Here is a 21072-nt window from a genome sequence, read left to right on the forward strand (position 1 = left end):
ATCCAAGCATCTCATCCGTTGCATTTTCAGGAATAAAAAACCACAAATTTGAGTTTCTATATATATATATATTAATGGAAATTCCAAAACTCTTGACTTTTTGTCTCCAGTCATTATTTTGCAAAAATATTCTGGAAGTTGCCTGGTCCTCAACTAACATATGAAGAAGAAGAAGAAGAAGAAGAAGAAGAAGAAGAAGAAGAAGAAGAAGAGGAGGAGGAGGAGGAGGAGGAGGAGGAAGAGTAGGAGTAGTTTGGATTTGATATCCCGCCTTTCACTCCCTTTAAGGAGTCTCAAAGCGGCTAACATTCTCCTTTCCCTTCCTCCCCCACAACAAACACTCTGTGAGGTGAGTGGGGCTGAGAGACTTCAAAGAAGTGTGACTGGCCCAAGGTCACCCAGCAGCTGCATGTGGAGGAGCGGAGACGGGAACCCATTTCCCCAGATTACAAGACTACCGCTCTCAACCACTACACCACACTGGCTCTCTGTAGAGAAGCACCTTAGCTAATATGGGCTTAAGGAGTGTCTTGGTCACTCTGCTCTGTCGGAAGCGCACAAACAAATGGACTGTTCCTTACCAGTCATTCAGTACTGTGCATGCACAGCTGTGATGGGAAGCATACTAGAGAAATATGTGACATAAATTCAATTCTGGGCTGCTAGGGAGAGAAAAGACCTTTGGAAGTGGCACTATACCTGATGATATGATTTGTTTGTCAAGCCCAGTATTACCTACTCTGACTAGCAGTGCCTCTCCAGTATGGATGGCAGAGAAATTTGATTCACTATGTATTTAAAGCTGAATCTATCAAATTCACACTTTTTGAAAATATGTGAAATGAAACACAGCTATCCTTCAAAAGTTGCCCCTATCTGAATTTTGTGATGCAAAAATTCCTCAACCAAACAAAATGTTCACAAAAATGCATATACTAGGGGGTAAAGGAGACGGTAAGCATAAAAATGATGATATTAGGGAAAATTGCTAGCAAAAAAAAAATGTAAACATTAGGTGAAATTTTATTCAGAGAAATTTTCACTAAAATGCTGCTGAATTTTCATAAAGTTTTAAAACAAACAAACCAGAAATGCAGTGGTGCCCCGCAAGACGAACGCCTCGCAAGATGGAAAACCCGCTAGACGAAAGGGTTTTCCATTTTGGAGGCACTTCGCAAAACGAATTTCCCTATGGGCTTGCTTCGCAAGACGAAATGTCTTGCGAGTTCCTGCGGGTTTTTCCCCCTTTTCCCCCCCTTTTCCTAAGCCGCTAAGCCGCTTATCAGCTGATCCGCTGATAAGCCGCTTATCAGCTGATCTGCTAAAAGCCGCTAAACTGCTAATAGCGCTAATCCGCTAAGCTGTCAATGGGCTTGCTTCGCAAGACGAAAAAACCGCTATACGAAGAGCCTCACGGAACGGATTAATTTCGTCTTGCGAGGCACCACTGTGGCTGCAAAACATGGAAAACTGAATTTAAGATTGGGAAAATGAGAAATGGAAAGAATCAAAATTGGCAGATCCTTCCATCTCCCCTCAAGGGACCTAGACAAAAGTATTTTCCAAGAGCTGTTACTTGCTCTTTTGAACGGGAGATGCCCATAATTAAACCTTGGAACTTTTGTATGCAAAACATGCAGTCTTCTACCATTCAGTTCTCCTTCAAACTTTTTAATGTTATATATTTTTTCCTAGTATAAAAGAAGTATGGTGTTTTTAATATCTTCCTACACTTTCTAATTAAGATAATGCAGGTGATTATTGCATCCTGTTGATGTGCGGAGTCAACAAAGCATCTGCATTGGGTTAATTTATTTAGTAAACATACACATTCCTATATATAATATTTCTCAAAGTAGATTATAGTAAGGAGCCAGACTCTAAACCAACAAAGAGTCAAGGGCTGTTGTCAATGTACACCAACTCAATATACAGTGCAGATGATATTTAAAAACTAGCAAATAAAAACAATTTTAAATAGAAAAATCCCCCCAAAACCCAGACTATAAAATACTATAAATAATAAGCTGTATGATCCAGGACCAACAGTTAACGTGGCTTTGTTTCCTTGTCCATCTAACCTCCATTTCCCTTTGTCTGCTTATGAGCTCTTTATAACTGAACTATCATTATTTTTACCCACAGTTCTGAAGGTTTGAATGGTACTTTTCCACATCATAAGGCATTATTAAACAGGCTAAGATTTCAGCATGTTGCTGTAGAGCTAGAGAATGGTCAGCTTTGGCTGCAGGCACACCACACATTTAAAGCACATGCCTTCACCCCAAGAAACCTGGAAACTGTAGTTCACCCCTCACAAAGTTACAGTTCTCATCACTCTTAGAAAACTGCAGTTCCTATAATTATTTGGGGTGGGTGGGAAATGCCAAGTCAATGTATATTGTGCACACAGCCTGGGTTTTGATTAAAAGGATCACTGCAGTAGCATCATGTCACAACCAGGGGGTGTTCAGCTTGCATCTTGAGCAGACTCACAATATCATTCATGGCACTGCATTACAGCAAGTCACTACTATTACATCTGCAGATGTAGCAAAGGGTGGTGCAGGACCAACCAAGGGAGAGCATGATGGAAGTGATGCTTGGCATGCGTTAGTTCCTTGTACATTATCTCCAAAGCTCTTCTGACACTGCCATGCTATCTGTAATATTTGCCACCAAGTTGTTAAAAGTGTGATTGCCGCTGACTTGCAGCACAGATCTGTCACTCTTGCTTCATGAAAGAACTCACTGTAGATACACTGGTGTTGGTTGCCAATTGCTCAGTTTACAGCTATGAATACCCACCTCTCATCACGACAAAGCAAACTGGAAAGCCTCTGTGGCCCATACTCACTTCCAGTTCTAATATCCTAAATTCCAAGAGTTCGTTTTGATCTTTAGCATCCTGAACATCATGCTTTAACCGAGCCTCTTCTACCTCCATCTGTTTTATCTGGAAAAGCAAAGGGATTACTCTTTATGATACTACATTCATAACGACCGATCTATTACGTACTTCATGAGAAAATACCATCTTTTCTTGTTGTAATGAAAACTAATACACACCTAGTCCATTAAACTCCCTTTTAGTTCACATATGATGTGAATGTTCTTTATTATTAATCTTTGATTGCACTTTTGCATGTAAGTATTGGATTTTTAATTCTCTGAATAGAAGTGTCCAAAAATGTACCTTTTCTACAAGCTCTTGATTTCTTCGGTATAATGCTTGTTTTTCTTCAATCCACTTCATATCCTTGGGGGGGGGGGGGAGACACACATTAATATTCCTGAAAAAACACTGGCAACATTCAATTCCTAACACTGGCTTGGTTCATCCAATGGTTACCAAGATAGGAGAGGAAGAACTCACAGCTGCTTTGCTTGTCCCTGGGCCTCTTAGCTCAGCATGGTGCAGCAACTGAGCCAAAGTTTTGTTTACCATGTCATCTTAACACGACTAAATTCTTTCCTCCTTAACCAGAAGCTGAAGCCAAAAACAAATCTTGGAGCTGAGAACCTTGGCTTAGCTGCTGCGCTAAGCTGAAAGGATTGAAGAGGAGCAAAGTGGCTTCAGTGCTCTCCCCAGGAGCCAGCACATTCATGTATACATGCTTACATGTGAACACAGCCATGGGCAGAAATCAATAGAAGGCATATGATTTCCCAGGAGAGAATTGTGAGCAGGACATTGGCTTCCTGACTGTGTTGAGTCAAGACACTTTTTAAATAGCACGTAGGCTGCCTCTCTTTGAGAAGTGCAGCGGTGAAACGAACTATTTCTGGAGGGATTTATCATTCTTGTTTTTGGAGCCTTCCCTTAGATTAATTATATGCTCAACACATAGGGAGAGGATCAGATGTGCCAAAAAGCCAGAATGAAGGATAGGGAAAGCCCCTGCAATGTAAACTACCACAGTTAAGTAATAAACCTGCCAAAACCAGAGAATTGTGGACAGTCTGGTAGATTGGGACCTCAAACCTAGGTGCAAGAGATTAAATATTGAGCTGCCCTCAAAATATATAACCCAATCGAAGCCAGACTTGTAGAAGTAAATCTTGGAGTTAAGCTTATTCCAATAAATCAGCCCAAGAAAGGACCTAGAAGATGCCTGGACTGTGGCTTGGAGGCCTTGAGAAAATCTGTCAGGACTGATTACAAGAACAATTTTCTCAAACTCTTAAAAGGAAAATGTTGAATGAAGAAGGCTGCAGGCCAAGGAATACATGAGGGTGGATGTATTTGCACATAGCTAAACATGTGATGCATTTGATATGATGCATCTATTACCTGTCCTTGCTCTGCAAGTGCCTTTTCTAGGTCATCTATCTGAGCCTGGGATCTGTGGATTTCTGCTTGAAGCTGCTCACGAGTCTGTAAGATGGGATTGAAGAAACGTCAAACTTTCTCTGATAGCTATCATGCCAAGGACAATGCAGTTCTACCCATCTGAATAGCCCAGTGTGACACTATAAACACCCAAATGCTGATTCATGAATTTGGACAATTTGAACTGCAATTTACAGATAGCTGGTTCACACATTATGAAAGCCAGTAATTTCCATCTTGGAACTGAATCTACAAGCTGACCTCAGGGCTGCAATAGCCAGCCTAATTTGGGTACTTTAGGGGTGTATTTCTTTCTAATTTCCCTTGTCTCAGCATCTCATGCTATGTGTACCATCTTGCCTGAAAAAGTTCTGATGAACTGGAAAACTTGCCACATTTTTTCAACTTTTTGGTTTGTCCTAAAGGTCTTGCCCAACAGTGGACTTTAAATAAAAACATACTTTTGAGGTGGGGATACTGATTTAAGAAGTGGTCTTGTGTTGGGCATGAAGTATTGGATATCCATGGTCAATTTTCCCCCAGACTAAATCATATTACAACTTTCAAGCTGATTTTCAAACAGTGTATTTCAATCACCTGTCTATGTTGTGTTCTATGCCTCCTGGGATGCCATTCATTCTCAATAAAAAGAAGTCTGGGCTAGGGTAGGAGGGAGCAACCCCACCCCCCAATTTTATATTAATAGGTGAGAATGTATACTGTTGTAGACATATGTATAAGACAGAGATGTAAAACCCTTTGACTTTCCGGGTGCTGTTGGACTCCAACTCCCATCAGTGTCAGCCAATGGTCTGGGATGATAGCAGCTGGAGTCTACCAACATCTGGAGGATCACAAGTTTCCCATCTGTGGTATAAGGTATCATTACTTGCAAGGTGAGCTCAAAGAAGGCAAAACACAATTTAAATATTCAGACTCTTGTAAGGAAATGCATTTCTTTTACAAGTGTAAACCTGTGAATACATAATCTTAGTAAATGCTTGTGAGCATTTTATATTCAAGGATATTGCTAACAAATTTCCATAGTAATGGCATTCAATGTTTTTTTCATATATCATTTTTTTAAGCTGACGAGAAGCATGAAAATAAAAATGTGCTAGATGTGGTTTCTCAGCAATCTAATCCTTCAGCACACGAGTGGACAATGTGACTGATCTGAGAGACCATAAAGTTGAGTTTTGTATTTGAGATGGTTTTGTAGGCACATTATGAATTCACAGCAGATCGGAGTCACATTAAACAACTTTCTGCCCAGAAAAACCTCCCCCCAAATAATTTATCACTGATAACTAAAAGAAGGGAGTGGGGTAAAGTTGAAGAATGAAAATGAGGAGCACATTTAAACTCATTTTAAGCTGTTTCTCAACTTTCTGCACTTCAGCTTCCTACCTAGACATCATTTCACCCTGTCACTATATGGCTTCTACCTTTAGTTTGGATGGTTGTCCCCCTTAATAATAAGAAGAAGAGTTTGGATTTGATATCCCGCCTTTCACTCCCTTTAAGGAGTCTCAAAGCGGCTAACATTCTCCTTTCCCTTCCTCCCCCACAACAAACACTCTGTGAGGTGAGTGGGGCTGAGAGACTGCAAAGAAGTGTAACTGGCCCAAGGTCACCCAGCAGCTGCATGTGGAGGAGCGGAGACGCGAACCTGGTTCCCCAGATTACAAGACTACCGCTCTTAACCACTACACCACACTGGCTCTCTATGGGTACTTCTCCCTTGTAGTTCCCAAATGTTCCTACTATACTAGTTAAGACCACTAACCTGAAAACAGGGTCTGCCTTAAGTTTTTTAAGGTGCCAATTTATCTCAAGTTATTCAGGACTCACTCTCATTGAAAGAAATGCAACTTAACAGCACAATGAATTAGACAAGTCCCACTGCATTTGGTGTTCTACATCATGAGGGGAACCTACCCAACTGCAGCAGGGTCCACACTGTAGATTGTCACCATCCTGTTCATGGAGGGTGCAAGAGGGTGGACCTATTGCACTCAGCCCTGCTCTCCCTTCTCACATATAGGCTCAACTCAGAAGAGGAACACCTTTATAAGGTTTAAGTCCCACTGAAAGTAGTGGATCATTGCATTCAGTGGGGCTTATTTCTATGCAGATATGCATAGGGGCAACACAAGCACATTCATCCCTTCTCTCTCTGCTCACATGTTGATTTAATCCAGAAAAAGAGCATCTGAACATGACTATAGTCATGGCTGGTCTTGATGGATTGTAATTCTAGATCAGGGTGGTTGGACTGCAACTCCCATCATCCTTGAGCACTGGCTATACTAACTGGGACTCATGGGAGTTGGGGTCCACCACAGGTTCCCCTTACCTGTTCTGGACAGTTTATGGATACCTAGTGAATAATAATAACCTACCACAAATAATACTTTATGAAGCTAAGGCTCCTTTCCGTTGCTACATTAGTGATATGGTTGCTGCTGTAGGGTATTTCCCTCCCTGTGCTGTTCCAGTAATAGTCTGAAGTCTTGTAGGGCGAGTTGACAACTGAATTCCTTCCCATAACAGCATCGCCTTCCCATAAATTATCATTATTCTTCTTCTTCAGAAATTGATGAAATGCTGATATGCAGAGAGGAACAGCACCATGGACACCTCCCATATGACTTTGGACATTACTTGAGTGAAAGGAACTGCTCTGCAGTGGTCCCCACCATGATAAGGTAACATTAAAATATACATGTCATCTATACTCTGTTTTCAGAGTCTTTGCTCAGGTAAGCGATCATAAATTGTCTTAACCTAAAGCAGGGATGGGAAACCTGTGAGGCTGATGGCAGTTCAAGTCCAACAAGTGTCTGGAGGAATGCATTTCTCCACCTCTGACCTATAGGATATCCATTATTTCTCACCCAGAAAGGATCTAGTACCTCTGTTATAAGGGTTAGACTAGCAGGAAATATTATATAGTTACAAGCCTTTATTTTCATGTAATATAAGCCATTTAGACCTTAACTTCTCGTTCTGCATCCAACGTTCCTCCAACCTGCTCTTGCAGCAGAGCATATGCCCTCTGTAAGGCCTGGTATTCCATTGTCAGCTGCCGGAATCTTAGTTCTGTTTCTTCTTTTGCCATGCCCTAAAGCGCAGCAACAATAATAAAAAAGGAAATGTCAGATTGAACTATGAATATAATTCTCCTGAGAAAGAAAACCAATGGAATTCATAAACGGCCTTTACGGACGGTAAACTCTCCTCTAGGATAGAACATTTTGACAAGATTTACACAAAACTATTCTACATTTCTTATAGGCTTAACCATTTGAGCTTGTGCAATATCTATGCTACTATCAAATCCATGTGAACAAACCAAGGAAACATAACCATAAGAAAGTGTCCTGTAGCATCTTAAAAGACTAATGATCTGATTATGGCATAACCATTTTTGAGCTAGCGTCCAGTACATCTGATGCAAATCAACCCTTTCACCAAATATAAGGGAATAAAAGATTCCATGTTCTCATTCCAGATTTTCCCCCAGGCTAAAGAGGACCTCTATTAGTAGTAAAAAGCTACAGTTTTGAGAAACGTATTATTAGTGATTAACTTAGGTCCATCAACATCACTTGGTGTATTCTCTGAGTATAATGTAGTTGGATACAAGCTAGTAGTAAAGGTAAAGGGACCCCTGACCATTAGGTCCAGTCGTGGCCGACTCTGGGGTTGCGACGCTCATCTCGCTTTATTGGCCGAGGGAGTCGGCGTACAGCTTCTGGGTCATGTGGCCAGCATGACTAAGCCATTTCTGGCGAACCAGAGCAGCACACAGAAACGCCGTTTATCTTCCCGCCAGAGTGGTACCTATTTATCTACTTGCACTTTGACGTGCTCTCGAACTGCTAGGTTTGCAGGAGCAGGGACAGAGCAATGGGAGCTCACCCCATCGCGGGGATTAGAACCGCCGACCTTCTGATCGGCAAGCCCTAGGCTCTGTGGTTTAACCCACAGCACCACCCGCGTCCCTCCAAGCTAGTAGTAGCAGTACCCAAACCACTGGACGATGTGTGACAATTACCTCTTCCAAGTCATCATCCGGTGTGCAGGGTGTTTGATCTGTTCGGTCAGTTTGATATGAGATAGAAGAGCCATCAGACTCAAGGGAAGCTTCTTCATCATACCCGAAAAATGTCTCCACCACTGGCTTCTGACCAAATGACAATGTGTAAGTGCAGGCCACTGAACAGTACAAACATATCTTTCCATATTAAATCAAGCAGATCTTACAATACAAGATAACTAGACTTCCTTCCTGTATGAATTCTGACGTGAAGGCTTACTGTTAGAATAATATGAGCAAATATCATCTCTTTTTCATTTTCTTGATATATAGTAATTTATGAGAAGCTCCTCCAGGAGAATGGTGCATCACAGTAAACACTTATTACCCATCAAGTAGCATCTATGAGCTGTATCCAATGAAGGCATCTCGTTAGCGCAAGGATGTCCTCCTGCATGATGGGAAGTCCTCTCCCTCTCTTCTCCTCCCCCTGCACCCCTCCATCTGCTCTGAAGAGTTGGGGAAACTCCCATAACAGATTTAGGGGGGCCCTGAGGCACAAGCAGGAAGAGAAGAGGGAGAGGAAGTATTGTAGTGCAACTGAAAGTCCTTGCACTAACAGGAAAATTTCACTGGATACATTTTTTGATCATCAACAAAGGCTGTAAAAACCTTACATAAATTAAATACACCACCATAACTCATTGGAATAATCTTCATCTTTGATCTGTATAAGGGGGCGGGGGGACTGGCAATGTCCTATCAGCTATGGGCATTCTAACTGCAGAGAGGGAACAGGTCAGTCCTTTGTCCTGTTGACAAAGTCAGTGGCTGTGAGGGAAATGAGCCTATTTGAAAAAGGCAGAGGCAAGGAAGCAGAGGGATGACAAGAAAGGGAGCCCAATAGGCAGAACAGCTAAAAGAAGAGGTCTGAATAGGCAGTGAGCTAAAAGGGATTATAATAGCCGATGGTCACAGTTGGCTTACTCCATAAAGGCTCTTTAAATATCATTATATATGTATTGAAATAATACATGGTTTCCCACTTAGTCTCTTACCTTGGGAAATTTTGCGAATTTCTTCCTTTGTTTCCTATACCTTAGAAGCTTATCCCGCTCCTGCAAGCAGAAGCAAAATGCATGTGTTAGAGATCCACAAACTGGGATTGAATACAATTCATCTAAGAAATTGTCAGTCTCTTATACCGTTATATTTATGGAAAGTGTGAAATTGGAATAGAACAGGGCATTTAAATTGCACAGATAATCTGTGAGGCAAATCAGAATACAAATCAAAAGACAGTGATAATAATAAAAATATGATTTGTGAACTTTAAGAAGCATAGCTTCACTTTCAAGCATCTGATCTGAGGACAAAATTCTTTGGCTGGTATCTGTGATGAAATAACCTTGCACTAAAACTAGTCCCTGAATATATATATATATATATATATATATATATATATATATATATTTAAGTGCCGACCATTTTAGGTGCATCCAATTATCCAATTGATGCTTAATCTCCAGAATGGGGGAGGAATAGGGGCAGGGAGAAAAGAGGGCAGGGAAGGGCAGGTGGAATGGGGCAGGACGGGGTGGGGTGTGCTTATATGCACCCAGCGAATATGCATGAGGGCCAGGAACAAAACCCTCGTGCGAAATGGTCACTGCCTGTGTACACACACACACACACACAGAGACACTAACCAGAATCTCTTGTATATTAACGTATGAAGCCATTAAACATGACAATCTCACTGTACAATTCAATGGAGAGTTCACATAAGCACACATGAAAAGCAAAATGAAATCCATATGCTACTTACTATTACGCTCTTCACATAGCCAGCAGTTTCTAGTGTCTAGTTTAAAAGAATTAGGAAAACTTGTTATATGAAAGGAAACTTGTCTCATTTTCTTTAGCAAAATATCGCAATACTTTTTGTTTTAAACTTGTCCAACAAGCTCTATATATTACATAATAATAAGTGTATGCTTTTTATTCAAGAGTCATTATGAGGTACTGGTTAGACTAGAAGGTCAACCCCTGGGAGACCAAGGCTAAATTCCTCACCCGGCCATGAAACTCACTGGGTGACCTTGGGCCTGTCTCTGCCCAGAGACATCTAAGAGGCCACAGGTTTCACCCCTCACCCCTTTCATATTTCTAAGTGATAACTTCTCGGTTCCCCACACAAGTCCCAGGGGTTGTCCCCATAGAGTGAAGCTAGGTCTACACAGTGCCAGGCCACATGGCAATTACAGAAGGATTGCAGTGAAGTCTTCCTTTACCTTTGAAAGTTCATCTATGATATTTTGCTGCTCTATGATTTGCAACCTCAGAAATTCGACTTCTCTTTCATCTTGACTCTGATCAAGGTCGTTTAAAGAGCTTGGTCTCCTTATTGTTCTCACCCTTTGTCTCTAAAGAAACAGAACAAATGTTGAGCAACTGATGAGAGTGGCTTTTCAACAAACATCATAGAACCCTTCCTCATTATGCAAGACACTGTCACTCAAAGTTTTCCAAGAAAAACCCCCCTATTTTTAAATAGTAATATATACCACTGGATCAACAACAATTTGTTTGGGTGTTTTCATAAAATGGCACAACATATTCTTTTTAAAATCACAATAAAAACATAATTTGGAAACAGTAAACATAATAAAATTATTATCCAACTATAGAGAAAGTCAAAAGATATAATCACATCCTTTCCCAGCATTTATTATATTTTTCAATATAACAGTGGGTGAATATGCAAAATGATGTGAGTCTTTGACATTTTGCATATATGCATGAAGTTGTGTGCATTTTTTTCCATTTTATATACCTCATTTATAAGCTGTCCATCATATTGCAATCCCAAGGTGGGTTCAATGAAATGTGTAAAATAGAATACAATAAGTACATGAAAATGCTAATATAATAAAATTAAATACTGTAAAACATGGGATTCCTGGGAGAATACATGATGTAAATATCTCACCATTTCTAAATTTTCTTGTGTGACAAATTTTAGCTTATTTTCCATACGACGTAAGGCATGAGACAAATCCTCATTTTTCCTACTTAGGCGTTTATTTTTGTCTAGCAGTGGTTTATACTGGCTCTCAGCTTCTCTCAGACGCTTCAGCTGAAAAGTGGGGGGGGGGATTACACAGGTGTCAGAAATCTGCACAATGTTGATGGTATAAATATAAAAGAAATATGGTACATGTTGGGTTGAATGCTCCACTTATTCAAAAATTCTAATCGGAAAGATTGAAACAAATATTGGTTTTCTTACATTTAATTTCTTCTATCATAGAACCTAAGGTAGCTTGCATGGCACCAAGGTGGGCATCAATCCAGGCACCGACCACATTCACACCTGTTTGGCTTCAGTTAGGCAGTGGCCTCACATGTGAACCTGAAAAATCTTAGGTGTAGAAGTCCAATTTGATCCTATTAGAATTCCATATATGGAAGGAATTGGCTCAGATTCAGGTAATGGTTTGTGGTACTGTCTATTGATAGAAGCAAAGTTTAATATTGTGTGGAAAGTCAAAGTGCCAAAAGGGCACTGGCAAAATTTAAAACAAAGACGTTTTGCACAAATACCAATATGTTTAAAAATAATATAGATATTTCTTATGTCTCCTGGCTTGAAGAGCAGGGAGCAGGGCTCTTTCGCAGTATACTTGGAGAAAGAATGACACATGTCCTCAACTTTTGCTCTTAAGGGAAAGCCATGTGGAATAGCAACCAATACCATCCCATTTGAAGATATGCTTGCATTGTCTTATGAATGAAACATATGATGGAGATTATATACCTGCAAGCCTGGGATACTATTAAGGAAATGGAAAAGAAGCCAACTGGCTGTGCTTCCAGTGCTCACAACTGCCTCATCAAATATGCAAGCCCCAGATTGTATTGTAGAACTGCTGCTCTAATGTCCTCTATAAATTTCATCTATATGGATTTTTCCAACATGCCATCATGCTTTATTGCAGCAGCTCAGTGAAATATAGGGTTTGCCACAGTAAATGTCATTAACTAGCCTTTAAATAGGATTGCATAGAGATGGGGTAGCACTCTGAAGAACTAAAAGCAGGAGGGGAAAATTCCGGAAGTTTAACTCTGCGGACTTCATCAGAATTATACTGAGAACTTGAGCCTACAGCAAAGTGAGGGCCATAGCTCAATGGTAGAGCACTCTTTTTGCATTCAAAAATTCCACATTCAGTCATTGGCAAGGTTCAAGGAGCAGGTGATGGGATGGGTCTTGGTCTGAGTCCATGAAGAAGCACAATAGACAGTAATAGATTAGAATTCATGCATCCCCAACCTTAGCCCTCCAGATGCTTTGGGACTACAACTCCCATCACCCCTAGCTAACAGGACCAGTGGTCAGGGATGATGGGAATTGTAGTCCCAAAACATCTGGAGGGCCAAGTTTAGGGGTGCCTGGACTAGATGGACAAACAGTCTGACCTGATGCATGGGAACTTCCTATGTTCCACTTTTCACTTCCAATTACACTGAAATGTATGGCAGGGATGGGGGACTCTCCAGATCTTGTTGGACTACAACTTCCGTCACCCTAGCCCATTGGCTGTGCTGGCTGGGAATGATGGGAGCTTGAAGCCTGACAACATCTGGTAGGCCCCAAGTTCCACACATTGTAATCTAAGTGCTTTATCTTTGACTGGTGCCTAATTTTTTTTATTGAAAAGTCAGTGCTCTAAATGCTTATAAAAGCTAAAGAAACTGAGAGGAAAGAAAAGAATGCTTCTTTGTGGCCACTTCAAGAAAGAGCGAAAATTCCTTCCTGTGGCAAAAAGAGAGAGGTTACCAATGGACCTTGAGCGACTTTGAAACTGCCTTAGAAAACGGGCTTGTTCTAGCCATCTATCAAAAGTGTTCTGAGCTTTCTTTGGGTTAGCCTCAATGTATCTTATTCATTCAAACTTCAGCTGATGGCATACTGTAGATACGTTCCTAATCGCACATGCAATTATGACGTTTCACGTTAGAAAAACATCTTCTTTGGAGAAAGGCAATTTTTGCTAAGATGTGTGTCAGATTCTTGCCTCTATCTATAGCTGAAGGGGACTGAATGGTTGCTTTCTGAAATGAGTTGAGTAAATTGATGAACTCATTGATGACTATAAAGTCATCAACATTTATTTTCCAAGTTATGTCCATATATTATATTCTCTATATCTGAACGTATATCCTATTTCTTAAGTTGCTTCAACCTCTTGCTATCAATGCTCTCACAAAAAATAGTCAAGTCTCTTGAGTGAAACAGAAACTTAACCGACCTAGGTATAAAGAGGTTGGATGGTAGGAACAGGGTTGAATCCAGCATAAAATCTGACCAGCCTTGTTTTATTAAAAAGAGTGCCACCCCTCTGCCCCCCCCCCAAAACCAAACTCAGACCCAGGATCTTGTAGTGCTGAGTACAAGAGGCATATAGATGGAGTGGATCTGCCCTACATAATCCAGTCAGAATTTATTTTATGAAAAATAAAAGTGATTTCTTACAAGCTCATTTCGTTCCTCTGACAGTAATGCATTCCGATCTTCCAATTTCCTGATGATTGCACTTAATTCAGCTATTTTAAGTTGGAAGCGCCGGGCGTCCCTCTCATCCAACTGCTGTTCCTAAAACAAAAAACAACTGCAAATAACTGTTCATAGAGGAAATATATATATTTTAGAGCTCTTTACAGACCCCATCTTCTTCCCTTGTTGAATCCATCCATTCCTGACTAATTATATATAATCAATAGTGTAACCTATGCCTTAATACTGAAAGATGAGACCAACAGATATAGAAGAAAGGATGTATGTAAGAGAGGAAGAAAATGCAAAAGAAAATGAAAATGAAAAAGGGATGCATATGTAGATAATAAGTCACACACATCATACTGGGAATTGTGAAAGAAAACATTGGGAATTATGGCAATGTTTCCTGTATTTGCCACTGTTGAATTGAGTGCCTTAAAACAGCTGAGCTGCCTAGAACTTATTTATGGTAATGTGAGGTATATAGATGCTGAAATATAAAATGTAACTGGTACGTGCAATTCTACCATTGCATAATTCCTTTCCCATGGAGCGGTGAATCTAACTGAGCATCTAAATGGGTCACTTAAAAAATCAGAGGATTGTGTTTTAAAATCAATCCACACGTGAAAATGTTTAACCCAAATAGATAATGAATACAGATATAAGAGTAGGCATCATTGCTTTTTTTAAAAAAGAGTGAAATAATTATCTCATTATATTAACATTTCCTCTTCATTTGTTCTTGATCTATTTTGATTCATTTGGAACCACGTATGTTAAGAGCTTTGATTCAAGCAAACCAATGGTTATATTTGGCTTGAATGACACTCAACAGTGCTAGGATTCTTCATTCAACAGGTGCAGGAGAGGCTTGGAACAAAGGACAGAAAAGATTTTGTGCTCATGTGTATGTATATATATATATATATATATATATATATATTTCAAATTAAGAAGCACTACAAAAGAAATCTTGATGAGGATCAACAATGAAAAGAAGTTCAACTAATGTCACGGGGGGGGGGGAATCTCTGTTATTAGCAAATTAATACAAAAGCTGGAGAAGTGACACAGGTACATAAGAAGCCAGCATAAAAATTTAATGGGTTTAGATTTAATGGAAGGAGAGATTGCAAACAGCATGGAAGAAACAGCAAAGAGCATTGGCTAAAGGTTAAGAGCTTTGTGATTATGAGCAACCTCAGTGATATCAGTAATGAAGCCTAAGAATGATCTCTACAAATGGGCAGGTTACTTCTGTTTCCCCCCCGCTAGTCAATTCAGTTTTGTGGTTGCTTGCGACAATGCTGGTAAGTAGCCCTCAAAATTAGCACACACCCATTAATCGGTTTAGTTATGCATTTGCATTGTAAGTCTCGGACAAACCATTTCATGCTGTCAAACTAAGGCAAAATGTCAAGGTAAGCTGTGTGTTGTTGTTGTTTTAATTCTTTTTACCTGCTGGCAAATTAAAACAAACAAAAAACCATGCTGTCACATGTCAAAATAGGTTTGAAATCCTGCTGGCGCTCTCTCCCTAGAGCAGGAGTGGGGAACCGTTGTCCTTCCCGAGGCTGCTGAACTCACAGCACCCAGCATCCCCGACCATTGGGCACGCTGGCCGGGGCGGCTAGGAGTTGGAATCCTACAACACCTGGAGGGCTGCAGATTCCTCGCCACCACCCCAGAGGGGAAAAGAATTTGTTGCCAGAATGTGCACTCACTCATCAAGATTTTGGCATATTTGTTTGTTTCAGGCAAAACCACTAGAAAGTGCTTACAGGACTTCCTGAATGATCTGAAGTCTCTCCTGCACCACTTGCATGAGGAAGTTCCCGCTTGGGGCTGCTCAGATGCCGGTCAGCCTCTCTGAGCTGGGAAAGTTGTTCATCTAAAGCCTCCTTTTGGAGCTGAAGTCTCTGAGCATGCCCGGCTTGAACCCCTAACTCTCTTTCCAGCACGTAGACTGCTCTGTCTTTAAATTTGATCTCCTCCATCTACAAGGAGAACAAAATACAATCACATACGGGCATGCACGGTACAATTCTGGCATTGCCATAGTAACTGGCAGCATCCCCGCTAGCGGAGCATTTTAGATGATACCCAGAGGTAAAAACGCATAAAATTCAATCCTGCAGATTTCACGCCCTTTAACGTTGAAAAGAAGCACTGGTTTTGAAAAGGGGAGGGGGGAGGCACCCCGAAAAATAGAGTATTTTGGCAGCAAAGATAATAATCATCTCACTTATTATCCCTTATAGGAAACCCCTTTGGAATTCTTTCAGCAAAAGAAATAAAGACAATTTCAAAAAAGAAGAAGAGAGAACTGGTTTGACTATTTCTTCATGTCTACACATTACACTGAAATCCTCACACCAGGTTTCCTACAAACAAGTAAGTTTTAGTAGCCTTTGAATCAGATTCAGAATTCAGGGTTATTATTAACTGTGCAGCACTGAAAGTGTGCCTCGTGCATGCATTAAAGTTCAAGGGCCTGGATTTTGGAGTTCAGGCATGAAATGTTTCTCATTTGATTAGTAAAGAAGTAGGCTCCATTCCTGACCCACAATGATTGTTACTCTGAGAGTACAAAAGAATAACAACACAGAATACTTTTTTGAACTTAGGTTTGGAATGAATAATATAACTCCACAGAAATGTTATGACATTTTTTGCTGTTCATGTCAGCATTTAAATGATAATCCCTTGGTGTCCAATCCTATGCATGCTTACTCAAAAGCAAGGTCAGAACCCCAATGACACACATTAAAACCAACTATAATATAAATAGTTTTGAAACAGCTTTATTAAGAGAAAAACAGAATAACCTAAATATTTCCCCAAAGGGTAGCAGAAATGGAAGAATTACATATATAAAGGGAATATTTTGGAGAAGCAAGCAACATTGCTGTGGCATCTCAAAAAGAAAACACCTTGTTTAAAAGCTGAACATGCAGCTCAGAAATGTAGAGTTAAATTTGGGGGGGGGGATAGGTTAATTTCAATGTATTTGGGTTTGGGGATGTATCCTTATTTAAATTTGAAGTCTTAGTGGGAATGGCCACATGGAGAGTTTCTAAAAATGTAACTGAATTATATTTGAGGGGAAATCCTCAAATTTCCAAGTATATACAAAGACATAGCAAACATAATCTCATTGAAATTATTGTACTGATACAAGTGGTAAAAATATTCAAGCACTATTTGTTTATCTAGATTGCTGCATTCTGTAATTATAGTAGGAACCAAAGTACCCTGGGAGTAGGCTCATGGAAGGAAACAGTTCTGGGGAACACATTGGTAGAGGCTGCTCTCAGCTGTTTCCTGTAACTTGTATCCATTTACTGTGCCATAACCTGCCTTGTGCTAATTTGAGATCAAACGCTGCTTTGTCATTTTCCTTTAAATTACATTGGAAAAGCCTAATCACTTTGTACAGTATGTTACCAATGGGCTGTGTGCACTGTGTGGTACTACGCAGTATAATCATGCACATGCTTACCCAGAGTTAAGTGTCACTGTATTCAGTGCTGTTTACTTTCACATAAGTGTGCATAGGATTGCAGTCTGAAATATCGATGCGCATGAATTTATGCATGCATCAGACAAAGATGAGATGTGCCCAGTTCCCTTTCAAAGGTTTGTGTTCTAGAGCTGAACCCTGAAAAATGACAAGTCTATGAACAATATTTAAATAAGGTATCTTTTAAAAACGCAAAATAGGGGCAAAGCAAGAATTGTGATTTACCAAACACGAGAAAACTAAGTCTACTCTGAATAAGCAGGGACAGCTGGGATGAATGTACCATAGACCCCAAAAGACTAACCAGGATGAGCTGAGTGCATTATCCCCCCTGCTCAGGATGACCAAGCAAAAAAAGCTGCTTCTGTAGTCAAGGCTAACCAATACAGAAAAAATGCTGTTCATTTTCTAGGAGCCATGAGATGCCTGTGCTGTCTTGCTTGCTGTGTGCTGGGAGCAGAGTTTTGTTACGATGGGACAGGCAGAGTTGAGCACTAATGGTGCGGCACAGCCTTCCCCAAAGTGGCAATTTTTGATGTTTTTGGAGTATAACTCCCATCAGCCCCAGCCAACACTGAGAGTCGCAGTCCAAAACATATAAATGGCACCAGGTTGCAGAACACTGTGCAGAGAAAGCGGGGCTAAAACTAGACTTGCAGTTAAATTGTAGCAAATATATACTTTGCTCCCCCCCCCAAAAAAAGTAGGGGAGCCTGATTCTTAGTAGGGAGGCAGCATGCCGGGATGGGAGGCATCGCTTTTTACTACCCATCATGATTCTGGAACATTGTGATCAGCGGCTGAGGAAGGGGGGTGCGATGGGGGTGAGCCACCCCGGGTGCCACCACTGGGGGGGGTGACAAAATGGTGGGCGGCACTCACCGTGGGGCCTGCAGTGCACTTGAGCCATGCGTCTCTCCTGGGAGTGACACGGTGGCTTGGGCGCCCGCAAGCTCCACGCTGCCCCAAACGTCTGCCTGCTGCCTTCCCCTCCACTGTAGGATGGCTGAGAGGGAGGAGGCAGGCAGACTCCTTGGAGGTCCTGAGGAGTGTCCTGTCCTGGCTGTGGGCAGCTGGCCCTGCTCGGCTTGCTCTGCCACTGATTGTGATATTGGAATGCTTTTAGGCCCCAAGATGTTTCCAGCCACACCCACTTTAGTGTTGGAGTGGAAAGGGCTGGAAATACTGTGTGTGTGTTCCTGCATATCTGGAGCATGCGGTGTGCATGACAAAGAGAGAAGGGGTGGCGCTGTGTGGCTGCATATCTGATGCATGTTTGTTTGTGACAAAGGGTGGATAGAGGCATGCAGGCTTTTTCATTCTGTTGTTCTTTTGCCCTGCCCACTTCATACACCATTGGAAAGCAGACCCCAGTAAGTGGCCAAGTTGAAATCTGGCCCTCTGGTTGAAATAGGCTCCCCATCTCTAACCTAAGCCATTGATTAACATGTTGACAAATACAGGGGCCAAGATAGGGCCGTGCAGCACCCCACTCAAAACCTCCCTCCAGTTTGAAGTGGAACCATGGGTGAACACACTCTGAGTGCAGACCTCCAAGACCGTGTGATCACCCAGCCTGCATTTAATCAGTTTGCTAACGAAAAATATCATCCGTAAATGCTTTGCTGAAATCAAGATAAATCATGTCCACAGCATTCCCGCAATCCACTGATCCAGGGCCAGCCCAGGATGTTTGTCACTATAGGCAAAACAAAAAATGCCCCACTTCCTCCTCTGCAGTCCACCCCCCTCCTCTGCTGCATGCCTGCTACTTGCCCACTGGGGGAGGGGGGTAAAAGGAGACCAGAGAGTAGTGGCTGGCAGTGGGTGCAGAGTAGTGGGCAAGGGCACAGTGGGGGAGGAGGAGGAGGTGGCAAAAAGCACAGCCACTCCCCTGGCTGTCCAGAGCCTGCCACCCTGAGGCAACTGTCTCATCTTGCCTCGTTGGCGTGCCAGCCCTGCACTAAGCTAGCAATCCAGTAATAAAAAAAGATATAAGATTAGTCTGGCATTAATTCTTGGCAAAGTCGTGGTGGCTTCTACTAATCACTGTATTGTTAAGAAGATGCTTCTGGATTGATTGTGTTGTAATCTGTTCTACTATCTTTCTTGACATCAAAGTCAAACTGACCAGCCTGCAGTTTTCAGGATTCTTTTACCCCTTTATTGGGTCTTGGGACAACACACCTACTACTCCTTTGTGGTCATGAACAGTAGCAGAAGCAGCACTGTAATGGGCCAAGACCCAAGCGGCTGCTTGGTTTCTATCAGCAACTGGTGGGCAACATATTTCACCACACATGTTCCTGGAGGAGTTGTAGTCCCTCTGAAGAAAAGGGTTCATAGTTCAGGGATATTTCTGGATTCCAATCTGTCACTGGCACCACAAGTAGAGTCTGTAGCTAGAAGTGCATATGCCTTGCCTAGGCTGCTTCACCAGTTATGGCCTGTCCTGCAGCTCTCTACCATGGTTTCAGTTGTCCATGCTCTAGCGACCTTCCACCTGGGCTATGGCAATGCTCTCCATGAGGGGCTGCCCCGTTGAAGACAGTTTGGAAGCTACAGCTGATGCAGAATGTGGCCACCATCCGACATTCTCCACCTTGGCAAGAATGAGGCATTCTCACTCTTCAAGAACCTGTTCTAGCTAGGGGGTAGAAATACTCTGAGGAGACAGGGCTGGGTAGGAGGACACTCCAGGCCTTTGTTGCAAGTAAACCAAATGTTACAAAAAATTACATAATCTCCAGCACTCTTCACTTAAGGGGAGGGGGAGCCCAAGTAGCACTTACTCCAGAACCTCTAGCCACAATTGAGGAGTCTATAACAATACTTACAGGAAGACTACCCAATAAATCCAGGAACCTTAAAACACTACTGATCTTAGTGAGAAGCCTCTGATAAACCTCCAATAAACACACATACTCTTCTGGAACAGAGTTTGATAACTCTTGTATCAAATGTTTCTGTTGGAAAATTTAATAAATACATCGTGACTGTGATGTTACCTTTCAGCCAATAGTACACTGTATCTTGCCACAGATGGATAAAGTTTTCTACCATCCCTTTCCCATTGCTGCCTCACATCCTTTATAGTTGACCTGGAGACCAAGTAGTTCTGAGGAATATTTTCTCCCCATAGAAGAGCCTTCTTTATTATTAAGCACCTTGAATACATCATAGAACCCCCCTGGACTATACTGCCTTTCCCCCCTTTTTTTCTTTTTGCAGAGGACAAGTGGATTTGTTTGAACATACTCAAGAGAAAACATCAAACATCTTTAGACCCATGCATTCCAGAACTAACACACAAGAATGGAACGGATGAAATCCTCTTTGACAGAGGCAATAAAATTCATTTGTGTGCTGCACTTCTCACGCCATCATTAAAAAAAACAAAAAACCATGAAAAAATATATAATCTATTTTAAATGTACTGTAGTCTACCAAAGATTCTCATAAAACAAAGGACTGCTTACTATGCATCTCTCCATGGATGATATAAACAAGCTGTAGGATAGAAATAGTTATAAAGGTTTCTTTTTAAAAAAATATCTGCATAGCTAATATCTATTGATCTGAACACAGATCTGTCAACAGGCAAC

At 41.3% G+C, this 21072-nt stretch overlaps 1 protein-coding gene across 18 annotated transcripts in view; it reads right to left on the reverse strand.

Moving 5' to 3' along the window:
* The window catches only part of JAKMIP3 (Janus kinase and microtubule interacting protein 3), a 125700-nt gene that overhangs the window by 38612 nt on the left and 66016 nt on the right, over positions 1-21072 (reverse strand). For 5 of the 18 annotated variants that reach the window (XM_079978429.1, XM_079978412.1, XM_079978426.1 and 2 more), the window contains exons 5-15: positions 15726-15941; positions 13918-14037; positions 11371-11517; positions 10673-10804; positions 10207-10242; positions 9437-9496; positions 8397-8525; positions 7332-7460; positions 4295-4378; positions 3197-3259; positions 2858-2956 (exon numbers count right to left, since the gene is read on the reverse strand). In XM_079978429.1, the coding sequence (XP_079834555.1) occupies positions 2858-2956; positions 3197-3259; positions 4295-4378; positions 7332-7460; positions 8397-8525; positions 9437-9496; positions 10207-10242; positions 10673-10804; positions 11371-11517; positions 13918-14037; positions 15726-15941 (1215 nt within the window). The remainder of the gene's footprint in view (positions 1-2857; positions 2957-3196; positions 3260-4294; positions 4379-7331; positions 7461-8396; positions 8526-9436; positions 9497-10206; positions 10243-10672; positions 10805-11370; positions 11518-13917; positions 14038-15725; positions 15942-21072) is intronic. The other 13 variants (XM_079978414.1, XM_079978415.1, XM_079978418.1 and 10 more) reach the window with 6 other exon arrangements.

Source organism: Podarcis cretensis (assembly GCF_951804945.1).
Source record: "Podarcis cretensis genome assembly, chromosome: 5".
NCBI classification, from domain to species: domain Eukaryota; kingdom Metazoa; phylum Chordata; class Lepidosauria; order Squamata; family Lacertidae; genus Podarcis; species Podarcis cretensis.